The sequence below is a fragment of the Equus przewalskii genome, chromosome 5, assembly GCF_037783145.1.
Source record: "Equus przewalskii isolate Varuska chromosome 5, EquPr2, whole genome shotgun sequence".
Classification (NCBI taxonomy): domain Eukaryota; kingdom Metazoa; phylum Chordata; class Mammalia; order Perissodactyla; family Equidae; genus Equus; species Equus przewalskii.
Window position 1 is genome coordinate 37,440,908 of NC_091835.1, and position 18,673 is coordinate 37,459,580.

Here is an 18,673-nt window from a genome sequence, read left to right on the forward strand (position 1 = left end):
GTGGTGAGAATGGGCACCCTTGTCTTGTTCCTGTTCTCAGAGGGATGGCTTTCAGTTTTTCACCATTAAGTATGATGTGGGCTGTGGGTTTATTATTTATGGCCTTTATTATGTTGAGGTACTTTCCTTCTATACCCATTTTATTGAGAGTTTTTACCATATGGATGTTGGATCTTGTCAAATGCTTTCTCTGCGTCTATTGAGATGATCATGTGATTCTTATTCTTCATTTTGTTAATGTAGTGCATCACAAGGTTTGATTTGCCGATGTTGAACCATCCCTACATCCCTGGTATAAACCCCATTTGAACGTGGTATATGATCCTTTTAATGTATTGCTGTATTTGGTTTGCTAATATTTTGTTGAAGATTTTTGCATCTATGTTCCTCAGTGATATTGGCCTGTAATTTTCCTTCTTTGTGTTGTCCTTGTCTGGTTTTGGTATTAGGGTAATGTTGGCCTTATAGAATGAGTTAGGAAAAGCTCTGTCCAGTTCAATTTTTTGGAACAGTTTCAGAAGGGTAGGTACTAAATCTTCTTTGAATGTTTGGTAGAATTCTCCAGAGAAGCCATCTGGTCCTGGACTTTTTCTTTTGAGAGGTTTTTGATTACTCTTTCAGTCTCTTTATTTGTGACTTGTCTATTCAGATTGTCTATTTCTTCTTGATTCAGTTTTGGGAGGTTGCATGAGTCTAAGAATTTATTCATTTCTTCTAGGTTATCCAATTTGTTTGCATATATTTTTTCACCATATTCACCTATAATCCTTTGTATTTCTCTGGTATCCATCATAATTACTCCTCTTTCATTTCTAATTTTATTTATTTGAGACTTCTCTCTCTCTTTTTTTTTTTTTTAGTGAGTCTGGCTAAGGGTTTGTCAATTTTATTTATCTTCTCAAAGAACAAGCTCTTAGTTTCATTGATCCTTTCTACTGTGGTTTTTTTTTTTTTTTTTTTTGGTTTCTATTTCATTTACTTCTGCTCTAATTTTTATTATGTTCCTTTTTCTGCGGACTTTGGGCTTCATTTGAACTTCTTTTTGTAGTTCTGTTAGGTGTAGATTAAGATTACATATTTGAGATTTTTATTGTTTGTTGAGGTGAGCCTGTACTGCTATAAATTTCCCTCTTAGAAGTGCTTTTCCTACATCTCATAAGAGTTAATAGGATATAATTTCATTTTCATTTGTCTCCAGGTATTTTTTAATTTCTTCATTGATCCAATCATTGTTCAGTAGCTTGTTGTTTAGTCTCCAGATATTTTTGGCTTTCTCAGCTTTTTTCTTATAGTTGATTTATATTTTCATAGCGTTATTGTTGTTGGAAAAGATGCTTGATATGATTTCAATCTTCTTAAATTTATTGGGGCTTACCTTGTTCCCCATAATATGGTCTATCTTTGAGGATGTTCCATGTGCAGTTGAGAAAAATGTGTATTCTGCTGTTTTTTGATTGAATGTTCTATATATATCTATTAAGGCCATCTGATCCAGTGTTTCATTTAAGGCCCCTGTTTCCTTGTTGACATTCTGTCTGGATGATCTATCCATCAATGTAAGTGGAGTGTTGAGACTGCCTACTATTATTGTGTTGTTGGGTTTCTCTCTTTAGGTCTGTTAATAGTTGCTTTATATACTTTGGTGCTCCTGCGTTAGGTGCATATATATTCATAAGTTTTATTTCCTCTTGGTGGAAGGTCCTTTTTATTGTTGTGTACTGTCCCTCTTTGTCTCTCATTGTCTTTTTTATCTTGAAATCTACTTTGTCTGATATAAGCATGGCAACACCTGCTTTCTTTTGCTTGCCATTTTCTTTGAGTATTGTCTTTCATCCTGTCACTCTGAACCTCTGGTTGTCTTTAGAGATGAGATGTGTTTCCTAGAGGCAGTATATTCTTGGGTCTTGTTTTTTAATCCATCCAGCCACTCTCTGTCTTTTGTTGGAGAATTCAAGTCACTTACATTTAGAGTGATTGTTGATGTTTGAGGGCTTAACATTACCATTTTATCTCTTGTTTTCCAGTTGTTCTATATTTCCACCATTTCTCTTCCCTCGTATTTCTGACTGCCATTTCGGTTTGACGGTTTTCTAAGTTTTCTCTTTATTTATGATTTGAGGCTCTATTCTGACTGTTTAGTGGTTACCATGAGGTTTGTGTAAAAGATCTCAAAGATGAAATAGTCCATTTTCTGATAGCTTCTTATCTCCATTAGCCTAAGCAGGTTCCATCCCTTTCCTCTTCCTTTTCTGAGTTACTGTTGTTACAAATTATTGTTTTGTGTTGTGAGTTTGTGGCTAAATGGAAGTGCGTATAGTTTTTTTAATGCTTTCTTCCATTTGTCTTTTATGTTATAATTAAGTGTTTGCTAACCTGTTCTGATAGAGAGCTCCAATTTTCTGATTTTATTTGACTATTTACCTCCTTGCTCAAAGCTTTGTAAACCTTTGCCTCTTTGTTTCAGGTAGGAGGGCTCCCTTCATAATTTCTTATAAGGCAGGTCTAGTGGCGATGAACTCCCTCAGCTTTTGTTTATCTGGGAAAGTTTTTATTTCTGCAATCTATTTGAAGGATAGTTTTTCTGGATAGAGTATTCTTGGCTGAAAGTTTTTGTCTTTTAGTATTTTGAATATATTTTTCCATTCTCTCCTAGCCTGTAAGGTTTCTGCTGCGAAATTGGCTGAAAGCCTGATTAGGGGTTGCTTTGCAGTTTATTTTCTTCTGCCTATTTTCTCTCAATATTTTTCCTTTGCCATTGACTTTTGCCAGTTTTACTATTACATGCTTTGGAGAAGGTCTTTCTGCATTGATGTAACCATGAGTTCTATTGGCTTCATGTACTTGTAAGTCCAGTTCTTTCTCCAGGTTTGGGGAGTTCTCAGCTATTGTTTCTCTGTCTCTGGTCCCCTCTCCCTCTCTTCTCCTGCTGGAATACCTAGAATCCTTATATTGCTTTTCCTAATTGAGTCAGATATTTCTCAAAGAATTTCTTCATTTTGAAAAGATCTTAGTTCTCTCTTCTCCTCTACCTGTAACATTTCTATATTTCAGTCCTCCAACTCACTAATTCTATCCTCCATAATGTCAGCTCTATTTTTAAGGGATTCTAGATTATTTTTTATCTCATTAATTGTGTTCTTCAAATTGAGAATTTCTATTTGTTTGTTTGTTTTTTTTTAGAATTTCAATCTCTTTGGTGAAGTATTCCTTCTACTCATTAATTTTATTCATGAGCTAATTAAACTGTCTTTCTGAGTTTTCTTGTAATTCATTGAGTTTCTTTTCTTTTTTTTTTCTTTTGAGGAAGATTAGCCCTGAGCTAACTCCTGCAAATCCTCCTCTTTTTGCTGAGGAAGACTGGCCCTGAGCTAACATCCATGCCCATCTTCCTCTACTTTATACATGGGAGGTCTACCATAGCATGGCTTTTGCCAGGTGGTGCCATGTCCACACCTGGGATCTGAACCAGCGAACCCCAGGCTGCCGAGAAGCAGAATGTGCAACCTTAACCACTGTGCAACCAGGCCAGCCCCTCATTAAGTTTCTTTATGACAACTATTTTGAATTCTCTGTTATTTAGATTGTAAATTTCTGTGACTTCAGGATTGGTTTCTGGAGAGTTATCATCTTCCTTCTTCTCTGAAGCGTTACTGTAGTTCTTCATGGTGTTTGATAAAGTGGTCTTTTCCAGAGGATTTGTGATAATATCAGGTTGCAGATACCACCTGCCACTGCTGGTTGAGGGGGAGCAAGAGCTGTGTTTTCTGCTGGAAGTTGTACAGGTAGAACTACTCTCTGTTTGCGCTGGCTGGCTGCAGCCACTCTGAAGGTGGTGCTCACATGGACAGGACCTCTGTGCTGGGTGGGTGGGTCATGCACTGTAGGCAAGGCCTCTGCTCAGCGGCAGACTGGATGAGCTGCTGCACGCTATACTGGAGGGGTGCCTATGTGGGGACTGAGTTGCCACTCTGTAGGTTTTGTGGGCTGCTATGCTCCACAGGCAGGGGCACCTTCTGAGTGAGCAGGGCACCTTCTTGCCTGTGCTGTGCTGGGGGTGAGGAGTACACACACAGAGGCTGAGCCACCACTTGGTGGGTTGCCCTGGGTTGCTGTGCCTCATGGATGGGCGCACCTCTGAGCAAACAGGGTGCCTTCTCACATTCACTGTTTTCAGCGGATGGGCACCATCCCAGGGACTGAGCTGCTACCACTCAGTGTAGAGCGTTTCCACTGGTGTGGTTGCCACAGCATGGTGGGCACTCCCATGGGCTGGGCTGCAATTCCAAAAGTTTTCACGCAAGCTGGGGTATCCCCACCTGCTCTTACAGTCATGCCGGGCACTGTGTGAGCATCCACAACCTGGGTGGCTGATGCCAGGGAGTGTGAGGGGTGTGCTCTCATAGTCCCACTGCCTCCTGGGGATCCAGTCCACCCACCTTCAGATGTAGCTGTGTGGATCTCTCAGAAGTCCTGTTGTGCAGTGCAGTGAAGCCTCTTCTGGTTAATGAATTTCCATTTAGTTGTTGTGACTTACAGGGAAAAGGCTAAGGGAACAACTCACTCCACCATGGTGGTGATGTCACTGCCCACAGCATTTTGTAATTCTACCTCTTTGCATGTGTTGTTCCTCAAATGATAACATTCTTTCTCCCATTCTTTTCTTGGCCAACAGTTACTGCTCTTCTAAACTCAACTCAGACATAACATCTTCTAAGAAGCCTCTGTAACCACCTACACATAAATATCAACTAAGGATTGTACTTTCTTGACATCTAGAACATTAGTAAAACATATATCTTCATTGACTAGATGAATTGTTATGATAATCAGATTTCTAAGCTAAATATGGAATTCTATATTTTAATACAGATTTGTTTTCATTTTTGTACTTATTTACATGAAAATATTGCATAATAAAATTTAAAGATATTTAATTTACTCATATAGAGATGTCATGACTCACTTGAAAATGAAAATTAATTCTAATCTCCCTGATATATTAAAGATTTTGGCAGCTAGATTCCTCTCATTTATCTTGTTTATCAATGTTTATCTTGACATTAATCATCATAATCATCACCCTAGCCTTTCATTTGTTTGCTCTCTGCAGCTTTGGTAAATATTTTTTCCATACCTTTATTCATACTGCCCACTCATGCTGCCACATTCTGAACTTTTATGTCTTCTTCCTCTGAAGTCAGTAGTTTATACATTTTTTAATATGACATAGTCTGCTTTCTGCTGTTTCCCTTAGTTATTCGTATTACACTTCTTTGATGTAATTGCAGCCTCCGGTCCACTGTCCCTCTAAATCTCCCTCTCCTCAACCCAATGCTGGTTTCATATTCTTCCATATGCATTTTAGATCCCACAGCATGTCACTTGATTCTCCCACTAACCAAATTCTTAACGTCTGCCACATTCTTCTTTTGTTATTTGTTGATAAAGGCCAACTTTGGATACTTCCACATCCTTTTATGCCCTTACACCTAGCATATTGATCACTGTTGGAAGGAAATTACAAAACTGGCTAAATAAATACCACTATAATCCATGAGCTAAACCCTCAAATGGGCTCCTAACATTGCCAGGCAATCTTACAATGTTTCTTTTACTCTACAATTTTCATAGGTCACTATTTCAAACACTCCTCTCCATTGTATTGTATTCACAATACAATACTGTATTGTATTGTATTCTCTATTGTTCTATAATCCACAAGAAAACAAGATCTAGTGTTAGTGTCCTGAGGAGAATGATTTCCACATACCTGTTGACTGAATTCTTCACAGATACTTTGTGAATGTTTTCCATGGCAGGTGGAATAGTATCGTGAATATTTTCGGCATATATTAATTGTCACCAGACCAGAGACAGGCTTTCCATATGTGTATCTATAACAATAAAGCAGTCATACAAAAAGATATTTAATATAAATAACTCAGATTTCTTTTACATGAATCGATCCATTCATATATCCATCTTGTTCATCTACAGTAATTGTATTTCCCCCCACAGCATTTGTACTTTAGAAGTGCTTATTCTGAAACTGTCTTAATTATCTAACTCTAAGCGAAAATACTTACTAAATCCTATTTTTTTTTTGAGGAAGGTTAGCCCTGAGCTAACTACTGCCAATCCTCCTCTTTTTCTGAGGAAGACTGGCCCTGAGCTAACATCTGTGCCCATCTTCCTCTACTTTACATGTGGGACACCTACCACAGCATGGCTTTTGCCAAGCGGTGCTATGTCTGCACCCGGGATCCAAACCGGTGAACTCCGGGCCATAAATCTTTTTGAAATACTTCCAAATGGAAAATTAACAACATAGTTTTTCTCAGATCTTTCCTGCCTCTCAGTTGAGGTTTTACTATAAGGCTGTGTTATTTAATTCTTTCTGCTGTCAGATTTTCTGTTATAATTCCAGCTTTGACAACACCTCTTAAGCTGTTTTAAGGAAAAAATTAAGGATTTGTAGAAAGTGTATGTCTAAGTCCTCCCTAATTCACATGTATTTTAAGAATGTAAATGAGAAGTTAAATGGGAAAGCTCTAGCTACAGAACAAAAATGTTAAAAATGAACAGTATCATAATGACTTAATCTGATTCTGCCAAATCTGATGGAAGGATATGATGTGGTATGGTCTGAATATTTGCATCTCCTCAAAATTCATATGCTGAAATTCTAATCCCCAAAGATGACAGTATTGGAGGTGAAGACATTTGGAAGATGCTTAGATCATGAGGGTGGAACCCTCATGAATGGGATCAGTGCCTTTGTAAAAGAGGCCCCAGAGAGATTCTTTGCCCCTTCACCATATTAGGACACAGAAAAAAGGCATCAGCTATGAACCAGAAGGAGGACCTTCACCAGAATGTGACCATGCTGGCAACTTGATCATTTGGATTTCCCAGCCTCTAGAACTGTAAGCAATACATTTCAGTTCTCTATGAGCAGCCCAATCCGTGGTATTTTGTTACAGGAGCCTGAACAGACATGATGACTTAGTTTACTCTTTCTTAAAGTATGCTCATTGGACCACCTACATTCAAAATACTTGAGATGTGTATTGAGACCCAGAGTCCTGGATCTGTCCTCAGATTTATAATTAGAATCTCTAGATGTGAGGCCAAGAAATCTATATTTTGACTAAGCACCTCCATAGCTACTGAGGCACATTTAAGTTTGAAACTTATTGCTTTAATACAAGCTACGAAGTAGGTGAGGTTTGTCCTCAGCAGCCCCAAGCTTCTCCTTTTTTATAGTTTTTTCCCCCAAATTTCTGTAAGTTCTGCTGAATTTCAACCACTTTGTTGGATCCTATCTTTAAATCTATATCAGAAGGCTTTCCCTCCAAAGGAAAAATTTAAAGCATTAAAACTGATGAAAAGGGTGAAAATGTATCTCACGCCGTTTTCAAAAGCAGGAAGGAAATTATGCCTCTTCAGTGCATGCGGAGGATGCACTACTGCACTGAAAAGCAATCAGGGGTGAAAGAAATATGACAGGCATTTTTAATTTTATATTATGTATTAAGCATTTAAGATAGATGGTCTGCTTAGCTGCTTTCTAACTTTCCATAGTTCAAGAAATTGGAAGCAGTGTCCAGCCCAGTGACGCAGCAGTTAAGTTCAGACATTCCGTTTCGGTGGCCCGGGGTTCGGGGGTTTGGATCCTGGGGGTGCGGACATGGCATTGCTTGGCAAGCCATGCTGTGGCACACGTCCCACGTATAAAGTAGAGGAAGAAGGACACTGATATTAGCTCAGGGCCAGTCTTCCTCAGTAAAAAGAGGAGGATTGACAGCAGATATTAGCTCAGGGCTAATCTTTCTCAAAAAAAAAAAAAAGGAAAGAAATTGGAAGCAATAAAAAAATGGGGATATCAGGACACAGAACAACACAGAAGTTATGAGCAGGAGCTTCAGAGTTGGATGGCTGGGTTCAGTTTAGCACAGTGTCTGCGATATATAAATGCTTCGTGAAGCTAGATTTTTTTTTAATTGTAGAGGCAATACAGAATAGTGGTGAAGAGTTCGGGGTCTGGAGACAAACCGTTGGATTTAAATTCCAGTCTGACGTTTATTAACTGCAGGAACTTGAGCAAGTTTTTTACCCTCTGTGTGTTATATTTTCCTCATTTGTAAGTTGAGGACACTAATTATCTCCATCTCACAGGGTTAGTTGTAAGAATAAAAACATGAATAAGTGCAAGGCACTTAAAACGTTGTCTGGTGGGGCCAACCCTGTGGCCGAGTGGTTAAGTTTGCATGCTTCACTTCGCTGGCCCAGGGTTTCACTGGTTCGGATCCTGGGCATGGAAATCGCACTGCTCATCAGACCATGCTGAGGCCGCGTCCCACATAGCACAACTAGATGAACTCACAACTAGAGTAGACAACTATGTACTGGGCGGCTTTGGGGAGAAGAAGAAGGAAAAAAAAAAAAAAGAAGATTGGCAACAGATGTTAGCTCAGGCGCCAATCTTTCAAAAAAAAAGTTGTCTGGTACATTTTAAGTGTTCAGTAAATGATTTTGTTATTAGGAGAAGTGTCATATGCTGCCACTTCTGCTCTTTAATCAGGGCTCAGGCAAGTTGGAGACAGAGTCATTCTTTCTCTAATTAAATACTTCAAAGTCCAGTAACAGTTATTTGCAATACAAATAGAGTAGGGAAATAGAAATGAGATGAAAAAAATGCAACTTACAAGCCACAGACGGATACCACAAATTCTTTGTCTAGAAAACCAATTGTCTTGGGCATTTTCACTTGGACTTCAAATTTGGGCAAAACTGTTATCAATAGAAGAGAAAGAGGTGAGAGTGAGGAGGAGATCTTGCAAATATTAGTAATGATTCTATTTGCTGTTAGTGTCATCAAGTTGACTCTGACTCCTAGTGACCCTGTGTACAGCAGAAAAGAACACTGCCTGGTCTTTGTGTGCCATCTTCTCACCTTCTGTTGCTATATCAGACAATGCTCTGCTGCTCTTAGTAGGGTTTCATGGTCATTCAGAAGTTGGTGGCCAGGTCTTTCTTTCTAGTATGTCTTAGTCTGGAAACTCTGCTGAAACCAGTCCACCATGGGTGACCCTGATGGTATTTGAGAAATTCTGGTGGCATAGCTTTCAACATCACAGCAACATGCAGCCACCACAGTATGACAACAGACACACTGGTGGAACCACAGACAGATGGGTGGTGTGGTTCCCTGACCCAGAAATGAACCCAGGCCAATGCAGTGGTGAGAACAGCAAATCTTAACTAGACCACCAGGGCTGAAAAGTATTCTATTATAGAACCTTATAACAAAGGATCACATGAAATGGCTTCAATTACAATAAGGAGGGAAGGGCCACTGCTGACAAAGGAGATACTGTTTATAAGCGGGGGCAGTTTGTACCATGTTAACTTTCCTGGAATCTCCTTCGCTGAATTTCTTCAAGATTTCAAAGGTGAAGAAAAGCAACACCATTAGTCTCTGAAGATCATCATGGTTAGGTGTGGCAACAGGTGCAGAGGGGCCATTAGCTTCCAATATGTCCTTATTTTTTCCCTGTCTGTGTCCAGCTCTTCTTCCCAATTGCTAGTTCCTGCTGATTAACAGAGGCCCTAAGCTCACCATCAGACCTTGGTTAAAGAAATATTGTAGTGGTAGATCTGAAGAGGCAACGGCCTTACACAGATTATTCTATCAGTTTCCCTTTGTGGTCCACTCTGGCAGCTGAAGGTGTCCTTGCAAGTTCTGATTTATCCATCTCCACCAATTCTTCAGGAGAACTGGTTAGTAATTTCCTCTGATCCACCAACTCCTTCTCCTGGATCCTTGCTTTTCCAGCCTCTCCCACAGTTGTATAAGGTTAGTTATTCCTATGGTAAATCCCTGTTCTGTAATCCTCATGGCAGTTCTGGTGAGTTTTAGGAATCATGTTTTTATGATGGGTCTCCTCATCCATGGCATGATATATTTAATTTACATTAGAAAATCCACATAACTGATAACTCATAAGATGGCTCCAGTGTCTGATTACTATGATTATAGTAGTATAGGTGTAGTTATAGACAGCCAGGAGATAATCCTAGGAAGTACCTTCAGTTATAAGATAGAGATCAACAAATGCATGTAGATAACACAATGTATTGGTTAACAATTCATGTTTGAATAGGGTCAAATGGACCTATTAAAAGCTCTCTTGTATCTTATTGGCTCTGTGATTTGGGTAAATTACTAACTTTTCTAGTATTGATATGCTCATTTGTAAAATGAAGATAAAATAGTATCTGCCTCAGATGGCTGTTGTGAGGATTAAATGAGATAGTGTGTGGAAAGTGCTTAGCAGATATTTAAGCAAATAAAAAAGCTTGCTAATTCTCAATGATTGTATGCTAGATTTTTGCTTGCCACCTTGTGTAAAAACTATCCAGTCTTAATACTCTAATTTCATGAATGTCTCGGACTCATGCAGAATTCTTACCATATTCAATCACCTCAAAGGAGTGTTCTATTTTTCTCCCTGACTCCTTCTGCAGCACGACCTTGTAGGGACCCAGAGCAGGCTCCGCCGAGAGTGGCAAAGAGAGCTGGCTAAGTCCCCCTTGCAATTTGAGACTTTGCCATTGGAAAATTCGGTTCCTCTTGGGATTCTAAGGGTAAAAACATTACGAGTTGATAGAAACAATTGAAATACATACTTTTGGGTAGAAAGACAATTTTTCAGGGAGAGTGACGTTGGTATCTGGATAATAGATGATTGGTTAATTGGCACCAAAGGTATTAGCAAAAGTTTTTGAGGAATTCTAGACTGAGAAAACAGTAATAAGTTTACCAGCTATGAGATAGTACAGATTACAATACCTCTCTTTTGAGATTATGCATATCCATTTTGGTCAGAAATATTGTTAGAGTCACTGAATTGCATCATCTTAGGGAATTTCGTTCCTTCATTTACATCTTATCCACTCTCCAAAGGATTTAAGGTAGACAGGGAAAATTGTTTAGTTTTGGTGTAGTGCTAGAGAGGAGGGAGGACGTGGAGAGAAGCAATTTAACATAATTTGTAGTAAACCCTCATTCTAATTGAGATACTTATTACCTACCTCAATGTAAACCACTGGGAACTGAAAAGAAAGAAGGAAAATGAGTATGAGATAGAGTTTATGAAGAGAAAACCATGATATCAGCATCGATAGACTATCTGGGTTAGAGGAAGTGAGTCTGTGTAGTTCTCGCCCAAACAAGGAAATTTGCCCCAGTTTGGTCCACAGCACTTCATGTGTTTAGTTTGGGACATACATCTCTTAAGAAGTCATGGCTTTCCTTTTATGAAAGAACGTACAATTGAGAAAACCTATAGTTAGGTAAAAAGGTCCAAATAATGTTTATTTTGCAGATGATATTTATCTCTGAGAAATTCTCCATTTCTCTAAGAAAGAAATCAGAGGCACTGATTTTCTTTTGTTCAATAAAAATTGCTGGGATCTTTAGGAGGATAATTTCAACTGAAAATTTAATTTAAGAATGTAGTTGATGAACTGATCTCCCTTATTCTCCAGCAGTGGTACCCATACGAGATCTTTCTCTGGTAGATTTAAGTGTCTCATATTGGTCTCAGGTTCTCCAAAAGAATGGGCTTTAAACTTTGGCCTGTTTCCCTCAACCTCACCAACTGTTATGAGACTCACCATTTCATTCAAAGGGTGAAAACTGACATCCACAGAGACGATGCGGAATCTCACTGAAACACAGAGATTTTTCCCATGAAAGCTTCCAATAGGAATTCAGGGCAGTAACACAGATAACAACATGCAGGATTTCCATGACTGCAGAATAATTAATAGAGAACCACACCTCGGCCCCTTAAAGTTGTTGCCCTTGCTCCTTTGGTTCCTTATACCTGTTTGTCCTGGTTTGTAGGTGGGTTTGTCTGTCTGGACAAAGACGAGGCTCTCTGCTTGTGTTATCTGCACTGACTTTCTATTTATGAACTGCAGTGTCGGTCCTTTCACCTGCACAGTAATGAACGCTGAAGCAGATGGCAACTCTGGAATCTGTAAGACAGAAATGAGCTGAAGAATCTGCTCAGACCCACTTCTGAATGTCTTAGCCTTTATGATTCTCTCATTTCTCTGGTTAGTTCCATGAGAATTATTAAGGGATAAGGTCAAGGATTATGTCTCCTGTTTTATAGATTATTATAATTCTGTGACATGACAGTAACAATTCATTGACTTAATTAAAGGGACAATGTCTTCGCAACAAAATGAACTTCAATCAATCAGGACAGGGAAGGAAATAAAATGCTTGCATTTTCATTGCAAAATGGTGGTATTAAAATAGTTGTTAGATTTTATTTTCCAGTGATCAACAATATTATATGTTGTCATTGGTAGTAAGCCAGTATGATAACTAAATATTTAATACCTTAAGTAATAAAGGGCTGCAAGGAGAGTACATTAACCATCAATTATCTGTGAAATTTTAGATAAATCAGTTAACTTTATGAAGCTCAGTGTTTATGTCTGACATGGCATGAACATCATTTACCTCAGAAGTTTACTTTAAGAGCAAACGAAATCCTTCCTATAACTGCTATTTCCTTTTGTATATTGCACTACTTGTGTTTGTAAATATTGTGTAAGCATACTCAGTAGACCTTTCATTTTTAGACTCTAATTTGAAATTCACTCTGTACACCTCATTTTTTCTTCACTATGCTTTTTTTTTTTATTGTTGGAGGTCAAAACACAAGGCATCAACTCATATGCTCTTTCTCTAATGATCTCCCTTATCCCAAGAAGTGATACTGACAATGAAAGGGCTGCAGTAGAAGGAGTTCTTCTCTGTCACCAGGTCTGTGAGGAGGTTCCTGCTCTGCCTTCCATACTCCAGAGTTACACTCAGTGTCACGGTCTCATTCAGGTGATTAAGCAAGATACAGGCCTTCTCAGGAACCCCAGAGTATAGCTGCGATGGGACCAGCACCAGGTACTGCCTGCAGAGAAGAGGCGTCTGGATCAATCATGGAGGGATTAGAAAGACGTCTTTACTGTGGCTGGTTTCTAGATCATCTTTGCCATCATCACCAATCACAGAACAGAGCTGGATTCCAGCAAGAGTGTATTCTTCAAAGGCCAATCCAAAAGACCTTAGAAACTCAGAAACCCCCAACAAGTTAAACATTAATTTACTTCTCTTGTGTTGTGGAAATATTCATCCTCATGATATTAGTAAACCTATTCATAAGCTGTGGATAAGCAATTCATGAGTTGTGGTATTTTGGCTGGAAATAATTTTCAAATTCAGAAATTTGAAATGGATCAAGAAAATGTGTTATATATAATTGAATTTATTCAGTCTTAAAAATAAAGAAGGAAATCCTGCCATTTGTGACAACATGGATGGACCTTTAGGGGATTATGCTAAGTGAAATAAACCAGATAGAGAAATACGAATACTTCATGGTACCACTTATATATGGCATCTCAAAGAAAAAGTCAAACTCATAGAAACAGAAGTAGAAAAGTGGTTGCTAGAGCCTGGAGGATGGAGGAAATAGAGAGAGTTTGGTAAAAGTATAAAACCTTTTAGTTATAAGATGAATAAAGTCTGAGGATATAATATATAACATGGTGACTATAGTTGATAATACTGTGTTGTATAACTGAAATTTGTAAGAGAGTAGAACTTAAGTGTCTTTACCAAAAAAAAAAGGAGTAAATATGTGAGATAGATGTGTCAATTAATTTGATGAGGAGAAATCTTTTCACTATATATATGTATATCATATTACCATGGTGTATACTTTAAATATCTGATTATTTTATTTGTCAATTATATGTCAATAAGGCTGAAAAAAATTTTATTTTTTTAGTAACAAAAAATGTGATTAATCAGTTAGTCATTATTGAAACCATTAAGAACCTGAGTGTATGTGGTATTGGGTTTCATATGGATGATATCATGGATCTCTTTGTTGTAGGAAACACTAAAGAGATAACATTTAATACATGGGGAGGAGCTGAATTGCTTTTCACTACTGTTTTGGAAGCAGCCTTAGCTCTTTCTTTTCTTTCACTCTGTGGTGTTGGAAGACAAACCAAGCAACCTAGGCTTATCACTTGGCATATTACTTTTATATACCTAGAAGAAAATAGCCAGTCGCTCTTTGCCCATGATTTATCATCACCCAAACATGCTGCACTTTGCAACGCTCCGCTTGCCCATGCTTCTCTCTTTCTGAAGTGTCCTTGTCTATCTGGAAGACTTTTATTTGCATCATAAGAATTACTTCAAAAGCAATTTTCTCGTTAAAAATGACAAATGTTGGAGAGAAGGGAACCCTCATACACTGCTGGTGGGAATGCAAACTGATGCAGCCACTATGGAAAACAGTATGGAGATTTCTCAAAAAACTAAAAGTAGAACTACCATATGACCCAGCTATACCACTACTGGGTGTCTACCCGAACAATTTGAAATCAACAATCCAAAGTAACATATGCACCCCTATGTTCATTGCAGCACTATTCACAATAGCCAAGACATGGAAGCAACCCAACTGCCCATTGACTGATGATTGGATAAAGAAGATGTGGCATATACACACAATGGAATATTACTCAGCCAGAAAAAAGACAAATTCATCCCATTTACAATAACATGAAAAGACCCAAAGGGAATTATGCTAAGTGAAGTAAGCCAGTCTGAGAAAGACAAACACCAGATGATTTCACTCACATGTGGAATATAAACAAATACATGGACAAAGAAAACTGTTCAGTGGTTACCAGGGAAAGTAGGGTGGGAGGTTGGCACAGGGGGTTAAGGGGAGCACTTAGGTGGTGACAGTCAAAAAATAATGTACAACTGAAATATCACATTGATGTAAACTATTATGAACTCAATGGTAATTTTTAAAAAAGCAAATCTTCTCTGAATGTTCAAAGAAACTGTGACTATATTTAACTTCTCTGTAGAAATGCAGACTCCTGAACGTAACTTAAATTTATGATGTATATGAGACCTCAATTCATATATGAATTGATTTTTAGTATGAAGAAATTAGTGTGCTTTTTATTAATAAAATTTGTTGTTGTTTTTTTGAAAAAAGCAACTTTCTCTGTCAGGCTTTGGTGATGCCCTGTCCCACATATAAAGTCCCATGAAAAGCTGGGTTTTCTCTGCGAGCATTTTCACAGAATCCTGCAATGCCTGCTTCTGTTTTTGCACTGTATTTCATTTTCTGTGCACCTTCTCTCTCTTTTCTATGTTGTGAGATATTGAAGTCAGGGACCACATTTTGTTAATCTGTGTATTCCCAAGACCTAACGCCAGCCCCTAAAGGTCTGCTGAAGGATTGAGTGAACTGACACGCAAATCCTGGTTTGTCTGTAGGTCATGCATCCATCTTGACAATCCTTGACTTGGGGAAAACAGGACACTGAGTCACTTCACAATGACCAGGACACTGCAGCCCTTTTCAGGAGCCAATAAAGAATGTGTCCTTTTATGGGGGTAGTAATTCTATTTTCTTATTGGATGATTGTTGTTGAATTCTGTGTTATTATTTGGTGAATATTTCATAAATATTACTGCATGTGTCTCTGAGTTTTCTAGAATTGGAGTATGCCACTTTCCACATAAACAATAACAACTTACTGACCCCCCCCCCCCAGCCCTTTTGACAATGGATAATTTCATAGGGGATCAGGAAATAAATAAAAAGACAGAGATCAAGAAGCAGATAACACAATGGGAAAGAGGAGGACAATAGAAGTTCTGGAAATGTTGCTTACGGTTTTGAAGTAGCTGAAGCATCTCTGGGAAGGAGCAGGAAAAGGAGAATCAAGACTGGATTGGGCAGTTGATTTCCCTTCATGGTGTGGAGAGGAATAAAAAATCATGGGAGTCTGAGCCCGTGATTCCTTGAACTCTGTTCTTGTTCCAGAATCACTGGTTTTTATTTTACCTGATGGGCAGTTAAAGTAAACTGCCAGCCATTTATTTTTGTAACATATTAACTACTTTCAATATAAAAAAATCAATTCCAAATCATTTCCATGACCATAAGTATTCTTTCATGCACTGTCTCAAATTTTCTAAATGCTTGAAAAAAACAGTACTTTGGGGCTACATTGGCTTGGTACTTTAGTTATTTTTAAGAAAAAACAATAAATTACATGATTTTGATAAGATCAATCAATATTCTTGATTTCCTTTTTCTTTTTTTCTACAGAGCTATTAATGTAAATACATATCCAAAATCCCTCCTTGGTAGTCCAGTGTGCATCACATATTCCCCCAAGCTTCATCCTATATAGTTCTTTAAATGAAACAAAAAAAAGAAATTTATCACAAGATTTTAAGCAAAATAAGTTTGAAGACTACCTCTCCATTGTTTAATAGCTTAAATTTGCTTTTTATAGCTACCCTTATACTTGATTGTTTATAAAGAAAATGATAGCTCATTTGTATATAACAACCCATGAAATATATATTTATTGTTTCTTAGTTCATTTAACATCTAGAATATAAAGCCAATTAATTTATTTTATTCTCTAAGGAAATGACCTTTATTTGATGAATATTCTTATTAATTTTACCTTGAGCAATCTAAAGATATTTTATCACTAGTGATTTATCATCCTATTTGCTTAATTGGTATGTTAGAATCTGTTTTTATGGAATGCTGAAAATAAGAAAAATCCACCCTGTTAGACTCATATAACTAGGTTTCTACAAAATGGAAGTGTATATGTTTTGAATAGAGAACTAGTTTAAACTATAAGACATGATAAAAAACAGGCACTTCTGTGGATGAGGTATATTTTGTTTTTGGCATACATTTTTGTACATGATCTGAAAGATTGAGAAGTGAAGAAATGTACACGACACCCCTTGGCAAACTGTAAAACTACAGATACGTAAGATATTAAAAGTCCAATGATGATAGTAAACTATGGATGATATAATGCCAATTCAAACAGAATAAGCTGTAATAGTATATTGTGCTAGCCCTTGATAGTCAGCAAATGCTTGCTGAACGAATATACAACTCTTCTGCTTTATTTTTGTTCCTTCTCTCACCTTAATCTTTATGCTCTCTCCACTTCCAATGATCTTCCCAGCTCTCCCTTCGTCCTCTCCCACACAGCCATAAATAAACACCCTTATTCTCTACCAGCTTAATACGGGATAAATTAACTTATAATAAATAATAAGTGACTTTTAAGAAGTCTCTATATTACTTTTCCCAGGTGTAATTATACTTTTTGGATGTGCATCAAAACAATATTTGGGCCATATGCCTAATGACTAAATATAAAAATCTATATTTGGGTGAAGCAAAAATCATCATCATAGTTCGAACTTCTGGAATGGAAGAATAAATCTGGAGTGTTATCAAGGTTTTATCATCATAATATTTTAAAAAATTTTAGTAGATACATTTTAAATATTTATTGTACAGCATAGACAATATTTTCTCAGCATTCTCGCTAAGGCTTTTACACTCTTGTGGTCTTCAATCTTTTTTCTTATATCCTCTAAAAGAATTTTATTAATATGAACCCCCTAACACATACTTGACCGCTAAAAGTCTTCATCATGGCCAAGATGACCAAAAAGTGCATTATTAATACTGACATCTAAAAAATAAAACTATAATATCAGTTTTTAAAAGTATCCAAAGAAATGTAAACACTGTAGTCATTTGTCACCTGTCATCATCCATTTGAAACCTACGTGGGTTCTTATTTTACCAGTTGGAAATTTTACATCATGCTTATTTCTTCCTGAACTTATATTTCCATCTAATTCCCCAGAGGAGTTTATCCTGGTGTTTTATGTTCCAGCATTTTCAATAATCACCTTATCATATATTTATGAAACTAAAGATAGTCAAAATTGTAAACTAGGCTCTTGTACCTATAAAGTTATGAGTAGTGATGAAATTTTTCTGAATTGAGTTATCATTACAAGTATTGTCAAATATTACTTGCCAAAAAAATATATGTTTACTACAATCTTAATAAATATTAAACATGAGCAATAAAATTTTGTTTGAGAATCATTTTGTATTGAAATAAATTGTATATTCCATCCCTCTGGCTCCCCAAATCAGATTTTGTATCCTTGGATGAATATTACTTATTGCTAGATTGAGACACTTTTCAACTCTCCATTCCATTTTTATTTTTTTCTATTCTACTCCATTTCTATTTGTAATATTCCTATTCTATTTCTCATTGTATAGATGTAAGCACTAAGTAATCTTGTATACATAGAGAGATAGAAATGCCAGAAGTTTTGTTATAATAATATTATTTAATTATTTAAACTTGTATTCTAAGTTATAAGCCAAAGATCACATTATAATCATCAATAAAAATAATTTTAATTATTTATCAGCTGTTAAATCAAATACATCCTCCTTAATTTTGTTGAAAGCAAAGCACTGGAAACTAGGTCAACTACCAAAGGTCTTGGAACTCAGTCATTAGAATCATTCTTATTTGCAGTTTCTAGAAAGTATGCAAAAAGGCTTCCTAGCACTTATAAATAGCTACCGATTGTTACTTTCTTCCTTAAAGTCATCTAATATTCTCAAGGAATTTGGGAAATTTGGAATATTATTAATTCTATTATACTTTAGCAATATAAAACCTCATAAAA

The 18,673-nt window shown here is 37.1% G+C and overlaps 1 protein-coding gene across 2 annotated transcripts in view; it reads right to left on the reverse strand.

The window, feature by feature from the left end:
• The window catches only part of LOC103561495 (pregnancy zone protein-like), a 53,595-nt gene extending 37,273 nt beyond the window's left edge, over window positions 1-16,322 (reverse strand). For both annotated transcript variants that reach the window (XM_008536139.2, XM_008536138.2), the window contains exons 1-8: window positions 15,796-16,322; window positions 12,809-12,992; window positions 11,895-12,048; window positions 11,683-11,735; window positions 11,098-11,118; window positions 10,476-10,644; window positions 8,709-8,793; window positions 5,771-5,894 (exon numbers count right to left, since the gene is read on the reverse strand). In XM_008536139.2, coding sequence (XP_008534361.1) covers window positions 5,771-5,894; window positions 8,709-8,793; window positions 10,476-10,644; window positions 11,098-11,118; window positions 11,683-11,735; window positions 11,895-12,048; window positions 12,809-12,992; window positions 15,796-15,878 — 873 coding nt within the window. In that variant the 5' untranslated portion in view covers window positions 15,879-16,322. The remainder of the gene's footprint in view (window positions 1-5,770; window positions 5,895-8,708; window positions 8,794-10,475; window positions 10,645-11,097; window positions 11,119-11,682; window positions 11,736-11,894; window positions 12,049-12,808; window positions 12,993-15,795) is intronic.
• Between the last annotated feature and the right edge of the window lie 2,351 nt (window positions 16,323-18,673).